At 35.5% G+C, this 16,819-nt stretch overlaps 1 protein-coding gene across 2 annotated transcripts in view; it reads left to right on the plus strand.

Annotated features, from left to right (window-relative positions):
• The window catches only part of LOC145684384 (uncharacterized), a 169,963-nt gene that overhangs the window by 21,146 nt on the left and 131,998 nt on the right, over positions 1-16,819 (plus strand). Inside the window, exon 2 of one of the 2 annotated variants that reach the window (XM_081756639.1) lies at positions 6,857-9,001. The exons of the other annotated variant lie outside the window; for it this stretch is intronic. Coding sequence (XP_081612765.1) covers positions 6,857-7,947 — 1,091 coding nt within the window. The 3' untranslated portion in view covers positions 7,948-9,001. Of the gene's footprint in view, positions 1-6,856; positions 9,002-16,819 lie in introns of those variants that run through there. 2 annotated transcript variants of the gene reach the window in all.

Here is a 16,819-nt window from a genome sequence, read left to right on the forward strand (position 1 = left end):
CAAAAGTCGATTAATCTCCTCTCGTAGACCTCTATTCGTCACAAAACTGGTAGAAGTAAACTATTATGGTTTTCTACGCTGACGATCGTAGAACAAAATCTGTAAAAGATAGCGAAAATTCTTGAAATGAGTTCATCGTCCGAAGTATGGAACTTGTTTTCATTTTTATCCTTCCATTAAAACTCAGCGGGAAATATGGTTTTCCTTTAGTCTCCACACTGATCTCCATCAAAAGACACAACAGCAGATAGCTAGAAACAGTTTCTTTGTATGGATTCAGTATGGTAGGAAGACTTGTATTTCTGCCCTTGTATTAATATAAAAACTGGAAGCTATAGAAATCTGTAGAACTTCCGCTTTCAATCTGTTCCTTTAGACAAAATTTGTAAGGGATCCTGCGTTCAAACCGTGGTTAATTCCGAGCGGAGCTTCGGAATGCAAAATTTTGTATCTGGACAGGAATTGGATCTGATTCCGACAGTAATACGAATCGTCTTGAATGTGAACCCGAAGTGAATATTTAAGCTTTGTCTCAATAGACCCATTCGTACAAATACATACACTTAAGAAAACCTGACAAGTTGTGAGTTGTTTCCTTGAACATGTCTCCACTACTATGTATGTAAGGACTCACTTGTGTATAGATCCTAAGCCAAGTATTTCGACGTCCGATTACGTGTGCTCGAGTGTTTATTAGCAAAGAAAATAATACATGAATAACTATGAATACTTCAACAGGACATTGAACGGGAAAGACACGTAAATCATTATTTACCTTGGCGCCCATAACATCCAGCAACAAGACTTTATACTAGCACACACACATGTAAATGTTACTTTATATGAACATACAAATAAAGGATGATTTAAATTTTACTATAAGATCCTTTTTAATGACTTCTTTTAGTGCTGAATCTGATATTTTATAAACTTTCTATCGCATGAAAGTTAGACAAAATTGAAATTATATTATGTGAGAGTAGTATTGTCGATTTTACATGTTGTATCTTGCGAAAACATCATCGTTTTTCAATTGCCCCATAAGAACACGACGTGAAGATGAAAAGATTTGAGACATTTATTAGCTTTAAGACGAGTCAGTAAATATGAAAATATACTTTTGTATTAACCCTTTCAGACCTGGTGGTCACATTTGTGTACATTAAGTTTTAAGCTTAATAAAATTACTCTGGAGGATTCTAAATGGCTGGGTTTTTATGTCAGAATTCTTTGAACTTTTTTAAATCACTTTCCACTATTTCTGTTGTGTTTTAATCTGTTGTCAGGAAGCAATGCACATTTCTTGTAGACTACTTGCAGGAGCTATCACAATGGACAAAGCTCACCCACGTAGGCTGTTTTATTCTTGGCGAAACAAGCTATTTGCAATAAATTCTCCTTTTGTTTTAGTGATGTATTTTGAGTTTCTAAACTATATAGATCACAATGATGTGTTCGATTAATCCCATTTTTATTTTATATACGTATTTCAACCCTAATGCACGCAAAATGTTTCGTCCATAATTCTCTAAATATGACATCCGCAAACGAATTGACGGTTGTATTTCATTTGTTAAGTCATAAAGAATAATAATTCAAAATAACAATAACACCGGAGAGTAAACAAAAAATCAGGTCTGAAAGGGTTAATAGTTAGCTCGTTATGTATTAATATATTAAGGATCCTTCTTGATGAATATTGCGATTTTTTTCATTACATACACAATAAAAATAAAAATTGTTTTATAAGTATATTGATATAGTGCAGTGCGTTGCTCCGTGAGTACATTAACGTTGATTCCTTTGCTTCGCTTCGAATTTTTCACATATAAACTCAAAATTATTGTGTGTGCTTATTCCTGCAAACAGCCAAGTGTGGGCCGGAGAGGAAAGGCACCGTTAGTTTTCTTCAGAAAAATAAAATATTGCAATATTATTGGTGTGTGCATGGGACTATATGCTCCTTACTATTTCACTAGTTTTGGTTAGTATTATACTTATTTTTCACCAAAACACAGTTTCTGCATAAGAAATCCGTACATTCTCCTTGGGAAAACTAACTGATCTTTCGGAAGAACCGCAAAGAGTTTCTGGTATTTCTAACCAAGAGGCGATGTGTGGTTCGAATTTGAAGTAAGTGTTAAAACAACTCCGAAGCATTAAAATCTCGCTATAAGGAGCATAAGCTTGTCTTATCAGCTAGCCGAACTATTCTCCACACAGCAATGAAAATATTTTCAAAACGTTTCTAAAATGTACCATCATTTTCCTTCAGAAAATGTATCCTACTTCCCTTAAGGAGGTATATTCCATATGTTGTTGAAAATATTTTCCAAGTAATACTGAAAATATTCTTGCAATACACTTAAAAACGTTGTAGTAATATTTTATACGCCGTTAGAAAAGTTTTCCAAAAAATGTTTTCTGTACCATTTCCACACATTACTGTAAATTTATTTCAAACGTTTTATACAATGTTAACGGAATGATTTTTAAAATGTTTCGCATGGAACATTTTAAAATCATTTACCAATAGCACAGAAAATCATTTGTCAAAAATATTTTTTTCTAAATATTTTTACAATTTATTGGGTACTTAGTTGAAATGTTTTCTGAAGATTTTTAATCCATTTTTAACAAAGATTAATGTTTTGTAAAATAATAATTTTAAAATATTTTCCACTTATAACAAAAAAATATTTATTGTATATTTTCTGTACGTTTAGAGAACATTTTCTGTGCATGAGGGAAAATATTTTCTACATGAAAAAATATTTAGAGAGTATTTTCTGTACACGACAAAATATTTAGAGAATATTTTCTGTACATGACAAAATATTCAGAGAATATAAGTTAGACTTATCAAAAACATTTTCAAATTAGTGTCCTTGGTGTTTTTTAAGAGTAGAAAATGTTTAGAAAATATTAAACTAATTTCAGGTATGAATTTATGATAAGAAAGGGGCCGCGGTGGCTCAGTGGTAGAGCGTTCACCTCTGGTGCTTGGGGTCCCGGGTTCGATCCCAGCCCCCGCCAAGTGAACTTTGTGTTGGACAAACACCGTGTGCGTGGGTTTTCTCGAGGTTCTCCCCTTTCTTCCCACTTTCTTCATTCCACCATTTCATTCGTTAATCATTATCACCGTCTCCTTTAGCCCAACCGGCATAAATGTGGGACGTAAAACTCAAAGATTTCATTTCATTTTTCTGTGATAAGAAAGAAAATATTTACGCTTCATTTTTCAAATAGCAATTGATATGCTTTTGATATGTTATTGTATGTAGTTTCCGAATGTATTGAAAATACTTTCTAATATTTTGTGGTTTTCACATAGAAATATTTTAAATTCTTTCTCAATATTTTGTCGTCGTTACGACGATAACACCTACAGTTTGAAATACATTTCTTTCTTCAAAACTGAAGGAAATGCATACTGAACAGTTTTCCAAATCTTGTGAGTGAATATATCTGGATTTCATTTTTACAAATTGATGGAGTGGTAGAAGTTTCTGTATGTTGGAACCGGTTTAGAACGCACGGAAACTTCTATCATCACAAATTTGTGGAAATAAATTATAGTATTTTAACTTATAGGTTGAGGGAAGAAATGTATTTCAAACTGTAGGTGTTATCGTGGTAATGACGGAAAAATATTCAGAAAGATCTTAACATATTTCTGTGCGAAAACCAGAAAAGGTTAGAAAATATTTTAAGTATGTTCTGAAACTATCTACAATAACACATTAATTGCTATTTGAAAACTGAATCGTAAAAATTTTCTTTCTTAGCGCAAATTGATATTTAAAACTAGTTCAATATTTTCTTATTATTTTCTACTACTACAAAACATCAAGAAAAGTAATTGGAAAATGTTTTTGATATGTCTACCTTATATTCTCTGAATATTTTCTGTTATGCGCAGAAAATATTTTCTAATATGACCGGCTAGGTTCGATTTCCCATGTTCGGGCTGTTAATTTTTATATCCAAAAATGGATTTAGTGGTCAGTAAGAACAAGTACTTAACTCTGCAAATGGCAGTGGCTAGAACAATAGTTAAATGCAGCTGCTAATCAAATCATAAACCAAGATGAACTCATGCAGAGGTTGCTTTCGTACTTACCCACCATCCCTGACGCGTCAATCATTGAGGCGTACAGAGTATGTATAAATACCAACACAAAATGCTAAGAATTCCTGTGCTGATTTATGTAAGAAACGTGGAAAACATAACTGAAAACAAAATAAATGCATAGAACAAATTTTACTTGATCAGTAGGTGATTTACATTTCACACTTACGTGTCTCTTTCACTAGTATACTTCTATTGATACATATGTTTCAATATATTTTCAGAATCTTCTAGCCCCTTTAATATATTTGGTCTAGGAATTAATTCGTGCGGGTGGACAAGAGATGGCGCAACGAACGGAGCGTCCCACAGTTCCGTGTATCCACACATGTGTTGCAAACCCCAGTCATCGCGTATCGTTCATAGTATAGGGCAGTGGATTAAAGCGTCAACAACACCAGTTTGTAGTTAAGTGAACATGGCGCAATTTGTGCCTGATAAAGTGTTTTTGCGGGGTGTCCTGCTGCATTACTTTAACATGCAGAAAAGTGCGACTGAAAGTCATCGTATTTTGGTGGAAGTGTATGGTGACCATGCTCTAGCTGAGCGAACATATCAGAAGTGGTTTGCACGGTTTAGAAGTGGTGATTTCGGCTTGGCAGACCAAGAGCGAGCTGGACAGCCAAAAAACTTTCAAGACGAAGAATTGACAGCATTGCTCGAGCAGGATTCGTGTCAAACGCAGGAACAACTTGCAGCAGCATTAGGCGTTGATCAAACAACAGTCTCCAAACGCTTGAAAGCCATGGGAATGATTCAAAAGATGTCACATTGGGTTCCACATGAATTGAAAGACAGACGTTGAAAGACGAAAAACCATTTGCGAATTGCTGCTTCAACGACAGAGCAGAAAGGGGTTTCTGCATCGAATTATTACGGGTGATGAGAAGTGGATCCATTACGAGAACCCTAAACGAAAAAAGGCCTGGGTGAAACCAGGTGAACCAGGTCCATCACAACCAAAACGAGATATTCACTGTGCAAAGGTTATGCTGTGCATATGGTGGGATATGAAAGGTGTGGTGTACTATGAGCTGCTGCAACCGGGTGAAACTATGAATGGAGAACGTTATCGACGACAATTAATGCGTTTGAAGCAAGCTCTGGCCAGAACACGACCAGAATGGGAGAACAGACATGATAAACTTATTGTTCAACATGATAACGCTCGCCCACATGTCGCAAAACCGGTCAAAACCTATTTAGAAAATGTCGGATGGGAAGTTTTACCCCACCCGCCGTATTCACCAGACGTTGCTCCTTCGGACTACTACTTGTTCGATTGCATGAACAACGATTTGCTTGGACAGCGGTTTACTTCTTCAGAAGATATCGAAACATGGGTCTCTGACTGGATCGCTTCCAAGGATGAGGACTTCTTTCGCCACGGAATCCGTACATTGCCTGACAGATGGGCGAAAGTGGTGGCTAGCGATGGACAATATTTTTCTTAAGGTATTTATGTATTTTGTGTTTGTACTACAGCTTCAATGTGTGCGTACCAACCGCACGAATTAATTCCTAGACCAAATAGAAGAAAAAAAATAAAAAAAGACGAAGACTTAACTTAAAACGGAGTTATATGTTCATTGCCGGCCTATATTAAGATTAGCGGTGCACGACAACTTAGCACACGTTAGTTGACTGAACACTTCACCACTTTTCACATTGATCACAGGGGGTTTTGGGAGGGATTTCGTGTAATTCCATAGAAAAGAAATCCTTTTAGTTTTGTATTCTTATTCCAACGATGAATTTAAGGCTCCATCCGGGTTACTTCAACTTGCACCTTCTTATTGTACGATTTACGGTGAAATTACTTGATATACGACAAATTGATAGTACGACAAATGAATTTGTCTTTCCACATATTTTTGTTTTACTATCTTACCTTTAATATTGACGTGATTACAGGGTTCCCACATTCTGGAAAATCAGGGAAAGTCATGGAAAGTCAGGGGAATGGAAATATGTCAGGGAAAGTCATGGAAATTATGCATTTCGTGTTAATTATCATAGAAAGTCAGGGAACGTAAATGTGGAAGGGTGGAGTACTGTATGTAAATGTGGACATGTGAAGAGAAAGGCAATGATACATTATTCCCAGTGATGATAGCGATAGTACAGTGTTGCTATTTCATACTGAGGAAATAAGGTAGTGTATGTATGTATGTATGGATGTGTGTGTGTGTGTGTATGAGACGGAGAAGAGGGAGGGGGTAAATTGATAATTTGAAAATACAAGTCGAAGTATGACTTGTCATTTAGAATTTTTCCGTATTGAAAGCATAAGGTTCTGAAAAATACTAGCTCTATTGTTGAACGTGTACGCCTACATAATGCTACCATGCCTACATATCTTAAAGGATGCATGTATTTAAACTTACGTCGGTGCTACACTGAGTGAAAATTCTCTTCATTCCTTTTATCTCTTATTACTCCACAACTCCTCCTAAAGGGTTGGAATGATTTTAATGAAACTTGTTATAAATATTCCTTATAGTTAGACAACAACAGTGTAGTGGTCTGCAATAAACTTGGTATAACTATGGAATGCGTACGGAAATTAAAACCAAACTTCACTACACATATGTCTTAAATGTAGGAAACAATGATGTGGGGGACAACCTTTTGAGGGTTTCTTATCGATTGTTTGTTAATAAATGAAATTTGTACATAATCTTAATTATAATTCGGTCTTAACTCTGATTTTTGTTTTCGCAGGTAAAGGAGTAACTGCAATGGCATCCTCTTCAAAAAGGACATGGTTTAATGAACAGTGGTTAGATCCACAGCTTTATCCAGAATTTTCAGGCTGGTTGAGTGCAGTCCCTGGAGACAAGACGAAAGCTTTTTGCACTATTTGTCATAAGAGTTTTGTTCTGAGTAATATGGGTCGTGAAGCAGTAAATTCACATGCCAAAGGTGCTACCCATCAGAAAGTTAAGGAGCTCAAGAAATCTCAGCCCTCTCTTCATAGCTTTTTTACAAAAAGTGTGAATGATCCTCCCCAGCTATCGTCCACTTCAAAGGAAACTCAAAGTTTAGTACAGCAAAAAGACAGTCATCAGAGCGAAGTAGGTTCCACGAGGACAGTAAATTCTTATATGTGTTGTGACAGTGTTACACGTGCTGAAGTCATTTGTTGTTTGAAAGTGATTGTGAATAAAATGTCTCTAAGATTATGTTCAACAATTGCAGACATATTTAAATTAATGTTTCCAGATAGCGCAATTGCTGAACGCTTCCAGCTAGGTGAAACAAAGTGCTCCTATGTAATTAAACATGGTCTTGCACCATATTTTCATGAGGCAATTATTGACCGTTTGAAACACTGTGAGGACTATGTCCTGTGTTTTGATGAATCATTAAACAAAGTGTCGCAGAAAGGTCAGATGGATATGATTGTGAGATACTTTGACTGCAGTACAAATAGAGTGGCAAATAAGTATTACAATAGTTCGTTTTTGGATCATGCAACATCAACAGATCTACTGCAATCTTTTCTCAGCGGACTGTGTCCTCTTCCGCCAAACAACTTGCTGCAGGTGTCAATGGATGGGCCCAATGTTAATCATTGCTTCCTGGAGAACTTGAAAGAAAAACTGAATGAAGATTTCCCAGATGGAAAAAAAGTTTTGGACATTGGTGTGTGTGATTTGCATGTTATCAATGGTTCAATCAAGAGTGGTATTCAGTCTGCTGGATGGGACTTGCACAGTTTTCTTCGTGACATATACTATTTGTTTTGTTTGGCGTGGGAGATCCGGGTTCGATTCCCGGCGGGAGCTCATGTGGTTCGGATTCCACGTTAATCAGTAGGTCCACGTCTCATATAGCCTCGCTGCTGAAAGGGACGATAAACTAAAATCAACTCAACTATTTGTTTTGTGATTCTCCAGCTCGTCGTGCAGATTACAGTGCTTCCACTGGTAGCAAGATGTTTCCTTTAAAACACTGTGTAATAAGATGGGTAGAGAACGTAGCATGTGTGGAATGTGCTTTACTTATTTTTGATGACATAAAACAGTTTGTACGAACAAATAAAGAGATCAAGAGTAAACCATTTAAAATTGTTGTGGAAGGTACAGGTGATGCTTTCATGAAGTGTAAATTATGTTTCTTCAAAACTGTCTCAGCAGAGTGTGAACCATTTTTAAGAAAATTCCAGAGTCCTGAGCCATTTGTTTGTTTCCTGTACTTAGAACTTCTAAGTCTTTTAAGGAATCTAATAACTCGTTGTGTCAAACAAAGCAGTATGAAACTTGCTGACAGTGCAGTGAAACTTCTTGCATTAGATTTGACATCCAATGAAAACTTGTTGGAAGTAAGAAAGGTAGACATTGGTTTTAAGAAAGAAAAAAAAAGAACCCTACTGAAAGAGCTTAAAGCATCAGATAAAGATAAACTATCTCTCAGGCTGTGTCGAAACTTTTTGCTGGGCATAATCAAGAAGATTGTGGAAAGGAGCACACTGAAGTACAAACTGGTACGTGCTCTGTCAGCTTTGGATCCCAGTCTACAGAAGAACGATCCAGAACTTGCTCAGACTAGGATGAAATGCATTCTACAAATTCTACATGAGCATAACAGGATATCTGGTTCTAAAGCTGAGAAAGCAAAGAGTCAGTTTATGTCTTCCTGCACTGAAATCCAAGGATCCCTTGCAGTTGACTTCAGAGAATATGAAGAGAAAATGTGCAGCACTAGGTTAGATGACTTCTTTGCAAAGGTATTGTCCAAAAATAAGAGTATGCTGATTTGTGGCAATAATTGTAACAATTGTGAAAATATGTTTAATTTTATCTCACGGCAATGCTTCAATGGAGGGCGGGTTCTCAGTCAATAAGACACTTATTGTAGAAAACCAAATAGAAGACTCCCTAGTTGCAAAGAGGTGGGTGCATGACGCAATCATGTACTATGGAGGTGTAGAATCTGTTCCCATTGATCGAAGAATGCTTCTTTCAATTCGTTCAGCTCGGAGACGCTATGATGAACATCTTCAGCAGAAACGAATCCAGAGTGCAGAGGAAAGTTAAGTCAAAGCTGAGAAAAGAAAAGTATGTGCTGAAGTCAAGAAAGTAGAAGCAAAGAAGAAACAATTGGAATTATGTTATAAACAAGAACTGGACGCTCTCGTACAACAAATTCAAGAACTGAAAGCAAAACATAGTTCTGTTTAAAATGTGTGTAATATATTTCTCAGAACTGTCACTCTGAGGATTTTCTTGACTGTATATTTTGTTTTTTTGTCAAGCCAAAAAATAAGTAATTTCCAATGTCAAGGTATTGTATCATACATATATAATATTGTTATATACTTAAATATTAAACTTTGTCTAAATTGTTGAATATAAAAAATACATAAATGGTAATTAAAGGAGTGTGATGGACGGCTATGGGGATGGAGGAGGCCGTTAAAAAAAGTGTATGAGAGGACTTACCACATATCTTCCCGTATTTTTCACAATTAAGGTCAAGTGAACTTTGTGGTGTACAAACATCGTGTGTTCGTGGGTAACGTTTATGTTTCTTAACTTCTTATTCAAAGAACTACAAAACAGGTTATTTCTTATTTAAATGTTTCGTTTGGCTTTCCTACTCTATCGTTGTTTTTAAATCACGTTCACATTTTATGTCTTATCTAATATCTACCGAGATATAAAAGTAGAAACAAAATGTATAAATGCAGGAATTGAAAGACTTCCTAGGAAAATCGAAAGCTGATACCTCACAATGCTATTAGTCTGGTAAACTAGTATTGCCAATGAATCGAGAAACTTCTCGGTACGGAAAGAGACAAGTCTCAAATAGACAAGTACATTTTCAAATTCGAGATAATAGAGAAACATCCGAGACTTGTAGACAACACTAGTTCACTCGAGTTGAAACCTCAAAATACTATTATTTGGGTGAACTAGTATTGTCAACGAAACGAGAAACTTCTCGGCACGAAAAGATACACAAGTCTCGATTCGCTAATTACATTTTCAAATTCGAGATAATACAGAAACATCCGAGACTCGTAGACAACACTAGTTCACTCAAGTTTTAGATCTCAAACACTGTTTTAATGTTACATGTGTCATGTGTAAAACTATAAATTGATAAAAGTAATTGTACGAACGCGATGAAGAGCATTTATCAAAGTGCTGAAACCTCAAAATACTATTAGTCTCTTAAACTAGTATTGCTAAAGAATCGAGAAACTTCTTGGTACGAAAAGAGACAAGTCTTAAATCGACAAGTACTTTTTTAAATTCGAGATAATACAGAAACATCCGAGACTCGTAGACAACACTAGTTCAATCAAGTTGAAACCTCAAAATAGGGGTTTCAAGTAAACTAGTATTGCCAGCGAAACGAAAAACTCGGTACGAAAAGAGACAACTCTCAAATCGAGAAGTACATTTTCAAAATTCTCTTTCCAGATTGGAAATGATAGAGGTCGTTTTTTAAATTTTAACCTTAATCAACAGAGCAAAATCGATAATAGATAACGAGAATTCAGTTCAACAAAATTATATTCAATTCGAACCGATTCTGACAGGCATAATCGTGGGACGTAAAACTGAAAGATTTCATTTCATCTCATTTCATTTTACGATTGATTATTATCATCATACAGCAACAACGGTAAGAGATAAAACAAATTGCAATGTGAAGTGAAACTCACTTGAACTATGTTAATCATCGTTGAAATCATAAAGTATTAATTTCTACAACTTTAAGTTCGTTTAGAGGATTGACATGTGTGGAGGTCGTTGCTTCAATCCTTACACAAGTAAATTTGTGATGAAGAGCATCGTGTTTTTGGTGGGTTTTCCATTAGTGCTCCCGTACGTTTGTAGATAGAGAGTTCACATTTGTTACTTCTCTTTTTAAATTGTGTAAGAAACAATGTACTTAAAGTGAGACGCGAAATACGCGAAACATAGGAGTTTTAAAACTAACTTCTTTGGTGATGTGTAATGCATACCATTATCGAGTTATAGTGAACTGTATGTGTAACGTTTTGACCGACCTTTGTTACTATTGTGATGCGACAAACGATATGAAGACTATGTCGAAAATAATAATAATGCACTATCTGTTTGCTTCCTTTTATGATTGTAATGTATATACATGTTTCTCGGTGACTTTTTTTTTGGTAGATAGCTTGTATAAAAGGGTTTTAGAAGTAAATATATATTTTTTAAAAAGTAAAGAAATCACCTTGCGTTTTCTCAGGGTGGTAATAATGACTTCTTGAGGACTTTTGCGGAGTGCACCAGCGCTCGTCATCCTCTATTGAAAAGTAATTACTTTCAAAACGAAAGTGTACCAATAAAAGAATCGATTGACTTCATTAAGAAAAAAAAATGAAATGAAATCTTTAAGTTTTACGTCCCACGGTTATGCCGTTTAGGCTAAAGGAGACGGTGATTATGAGAAATGAATGAAAAGGTGGAATGAAGAAAGTGGGAGGAAACGGGAGAACCCCGAGAAAACCCACGCACACGGGACTTCATTAAGAGTTTGAAATCCGCTTATGAAGACAAGCATCAACAAAAAGTAAGAAGCGAATAAAATATGAAACGTGACGTTCTTATATCAAGTGACGTAATGTTGAATAACAAAAGATAACCTATGTCTAAAGAAAGAAACACTGACCTATCCTATACTTAGAAGATAACTTACATTCTAGGAAATGCAACGCTGATATGTTGAATGTATGTACAAATTTCTGATTCATTATTAAGTAAATACTACATTAAAACGTATTCTATTCTAAACCAAGAGTAATATTTGGCAATAAACTAGAAAATTGGAATTACTGTACTACGTTCTAAATTTCAATTTTGAGAAATAAATTATTAAGGCATTGTTTCACTTTATACACGAATTTAGTCAAGTTCACAAATTGACACGAGATGAGACTTCTGCAAAATCTAATAAACGAAAAGATAACTTTCTTGATTACGAATTCATGAATTTCATTCAATTTATTTTTGAGTACGAATGCGAACGAGAAAATCTACGAACACAATGTTGTTTGCGGTAAACGTGCGTCGCATTGTGATCAAACCAAAGACCTTCAGAGTAGAGATAAGCGCGCAGCGGCTTCTTAGTGAAAAAAGACGTCCATACGAATTCTTGTTCAGATCAATCATTCTAAATGAATTTTCTTTATTCCTACAAGACGAATATCGGAATAATACCATCATTAGTACACTAATAAAAAATCCTATCATATTTAGGTGACTAAACGATCACAAAGTACATATTTATGTGTAAATAATAGATTTCAACTTCACTATTATTATTATTATTATTATTATTATTATTATTATTATTATTATTATTATTATTATTATTTGTTGAATTATACATGTTGAAAAGCAGTAGAGACCAAACTAAATTAACCTATTCAGGATGAAGTAACTAACTTCCAAGAATAGAACAGGATCAACAGAATAAAGGCTCGACGACGAGTTTCAAGCAGACATGATTATGTCACAAAAAGCACTGAATAAAAGGTTCAAAAATAGTTTCCGAAACATAGTAAATAACACTTCTTAGACAGTATATAACAATACACTAAATGAGATGATTTTTTATCACTTACAAGTAAACCTTACGTTTGGGTGAATCGACTTACTGACTGAGACACACATGAGAAAGTAGTAGTATTTCAGTGAAGTTATAGGTGCGAAGCTCTAGGGGTTTAGAAGATACAGCTACCAGAATATCACATGGAAGTACAGAATAGTCTTCATACAGTTGGACGTAAAAGTCCTGTAAGACATCTTGTAACGACAAAAGTTGAATAACAAATATATATGTACATATTAGGACTAGGGAGAAGTCATATAGTAAGGGTATACCTGACGGCGGCCATCTTGAAAGCCGCCGTTTTGAATTAAGGTTAAGTTTTTAAAATCGGAATAGGGTCATGTGATACACGATTTAAGGCGAAAATTTAATCAGAAGAACAATGGTGACGTTAATTTTGATTTACGCGCAATTGGTAAAAAGTTACAGGGAAATTAAATATTGTTGCAGCATATGTATTAGTCCTTTATCCCACCTTGTAAATTTTGTGTTAATGATGATAATTAAATAAAAAGCAGGTGGATAAATATTAGGTCTATGGTAAGAGTTGCCTTGATGGCGGCCATGTTCAAATCCGCCATTTTGAATCAGACAAAAGTAAAGTAAAGTGAGGACAAGAGCGAGCGAGAAATAGATGTGAACAGGATACAAGAAAAACAACAAAATGGCGTGCAAGTACAGCATCAAACAACTAACATTGTAACACCACCATTGTATTTCTGATTAACTTCTAGCCCGAACTCATCTATTGCATTACTCTATTCCCATTTAATTTTGTGCTGGTTAGTGATAAAGCAAAAATGGTTATACCGTTGAATTTATGGTAAAATTTGCTATTAATAAGGTGTCAATTCCTTTCGTTTAAAACTTTTGTCTGATTCAAAATGGCGGATTTGAACACGGCCGCCATCAAGGCAACTCTTACCATAGACCTAATATTTATCCACCTGCTTTTTATTTAATTATTATCATTAACACAAAATTTACAAGTTGGGGTAAAGGACTAATACATATGCTGCAACAATATTTAATTTCCCTGTAACTTTTTACCAATTGCGCGTAAATCAAAATTAACGTCACCATTGTTCTTCTGATTAAATTTTCGCCTTAAATCATGTATCACATGACCCTATTCCTATTTTAAAAACTTAAACTTAATTCAAAATGGCGGATTTCAAGATGGCCGCCGTCAGGTATACCCTTACTATATGACTTCTCGCTAGTTCTAATATGTACCCATATATTTATTCAACTTTTGTCGTTACAAGAGGTCTTACAGAGCTTTTATTTCCAACTGCATGAAGACTATTCTGTACTTCCATGTGATGTTCTGATAGCTGTATCTCCTAAACCCCTGGAGCTTCACACCTACAACTTCACTGAAATACTGACCACATTTACTACTACTTTCTCATATGTGTCTCACTGAGCAACTCGATTCACCCAAACGTAAGGTTTACTTGTTAGATTCGAGATGAATTGCCAAAAAAAAAAAAAAAAAAGTGGAAGGAGTTAAATAATGCAACCAACCCACTTGTGCGCAGCTGGCAAAAGTACGGAAACTCAGCTTACTTCATTCGAACACCGGAAGACATGTTCAACAGGTTACTAAAAGAGCCCTTTGATCACTGTTCATTTAATAATATAATTGGTGAGTACAAATCACAGATGATCACCTAATTACATGATCTCTTGGAAGTCGAGTTTTGTCAGTGTTGCGGTGACGAAATTATGCTTGACCAGTACGATACGTCACTTCCCTTTCGCGCCAACGGAAGATGGAAACTTTAGTTACCAAATCTCTAAAATATTTGATATACAGAATCTCAAGATGTTACAAACAAAATTACTAAAAACAGAGGACCATTACACTCCTGCATACAATTCCGTGGTAATGACGCCAAATTTTAAAATATGTTTATAAATAATACTTCACTTGCATGTTCCGTGTTTACATAAATTCTTTTTTAAAGGCTCATAGTTTCTAAATCACTTGGCGCGGGAGGTCAAAGTTTGAGTCTTAGTGGGGACTCACGTGGCTTAGGTTCCATGTTAAATTCTAATTCCACGCCTCATACAACCTCACTGCAGGAAGGGGTGTTAACTTAAATAAAATACCACATATTTCCTGTAATTTTCAGCTTTGACTCAAGAATTCATAATCTGCATCGAATGCAACACACACACTTTCTGTACAACTCATTAAGCCTAGAACTCTCGCCGGTACGCTTAACTCCCCTTCTATGTGCTATTCACGTGCCTAAGTTTTCTTATAGCACCTAGACCTTTCAGTGGGTTATCAAACAAATCTTTTCTTGTAAGCATTCGTAGCGAAATGGAAATCCGCCGATGGGAAAGGCCTATTTAAGTCAAAATATGAGAAAAATAATAAACAGACGCTCTGCAGTTTGTACGTGTATTCGAAATGTAGAAGTATTTTTTTCACAGATTTATAGCTGTGTCTTTACCAATAAAGTGATAAGGGTTGTTCAGTACAATCGAGGCGTCAAGTGTGTAAATTACGTACCAAACTGTGCTAGGTACAGCTAAGTTGTAACTACAAGCTAGTAGTACATCAAATTTGCCCGAGGCCGAAGCAGAAGGAACACGCGGAAAAATTTTTAAATTTTAAGTGATAGCTTGCCTAGCTTAGATGAAGTTTCCCTAACAGCACAATTACATAGCAGGCATATGCCTATCATATTCCCTCGGGTACATGAGAATTTGTCCAGTATGTGCTTTATGTACCTATGAGAGAGAAATTACATGGATGGCAAGTGATAGTCACAGTGTATGTCAGTCCATAGGCACATGCCTTACCTGTATTTGAAGGAACTTACCTTGTATGTTCTAGGTAGGTTTTTCCTACACTGTAAGCGAAAATTACTCTCTCAAAATATGTTAAATCGCTTATATGTGTAATTTTTTACATTAAGGTGAGAATAAATAAAAACTTCAAAAAAGTAAAAAAGAAGAAGCACCCGGGGGTGGGTGCGAACCACCGAAAGTTTGATTATTAGGCGCGTGCTCTTCCGACTTGGCCAATGAGGCGATGAACAAAACGTCATTTGTAGAGGAATAAATCCTTGGGGTCTTTTAAATTTGGTTAATCAGAGTGTTCTTGTAACCCTGTATATTCGACGATAACCGTTTGGGATCAGATAAAATCCCCTCGCCATGTAATTTTATAACAAATCGACGCGGATCTCTTTAGTTTATTTCATGGTTCTTCCATATTCACTTTCAAATGATCGGCGACAATTGGCATCTAAAAAATACAATTATTTATCCCTAACTACGTAAATAATCAACTGTACACATATGTATGAAAGATTCATTCTTCTTCTACTTCCTCTTGATTGTGATGATTTGTTTCCATATTATGTAACATAACATCGGTTCGCAAAGCTTCGATTGTGAATTCTATAAAAAGAACGAGGAAAAAAATGATTAGTATAGAAATAGATGATGATTAAACATGTAAAAAGGCACTCAATGATAAATACGATAAAATTACCTGGAAGGTATATCGCAGTAGTCTACGATCATTAACCGTGGGTACTGTTGTGAACATGTATTGAATTTCACGCAGAGATTTTAGTTGGGCTTTACAACACAAACAAAAATAAGGATAATAGCCACATACGGATGAATCAATACTTTGCATTTGGCTATTATTATATTTATAATACATACAATGAAGTTTTAAGAATGCAACATGTTGTGGTACATAAGGAGGAAGCCCAAAGCTGTCAAAATGTTTCCATAACCACGATTACCAATATAAATTGCAATCTAATGGCTTCCTAATTTTGTGGATGGATCTGTATTCACAATGATTTCCAGAGGAAGAGAAATTTTTTAGGGCAAGTCGTTGCTTGCAAACAGCCCGGTAAAATAATTTCTGAATAATGGACTACCGTTTAAAGCACTAGCTTCTTGTATTTAACGCCGTGGATGCAAATGATACATAACGTACACGTACCTTGTTATTTCAAGCCCAGAATAATGGTGTGCTGGTGGTCGATCTCTAGGGGTGAGGAAAACTCCGCATACACAATACAGTTTGCAGGTGCTGCTAATTTCTCT

Source organism: Thermobia domestica, chromosome 4 (assembly GCF_964235325.1).
Source record: "Thermobia domestica chromosome 4, izTheDome1.hap1.1, whole genome shotgun sequence".
In the NCBI taxonomy this organism is placed as follows: Eukaryota; Metazoa; Arthropoda; class Insecta; order Zygentoma; family Lepismatidae; genus Thermobia; species Thermobia domestica.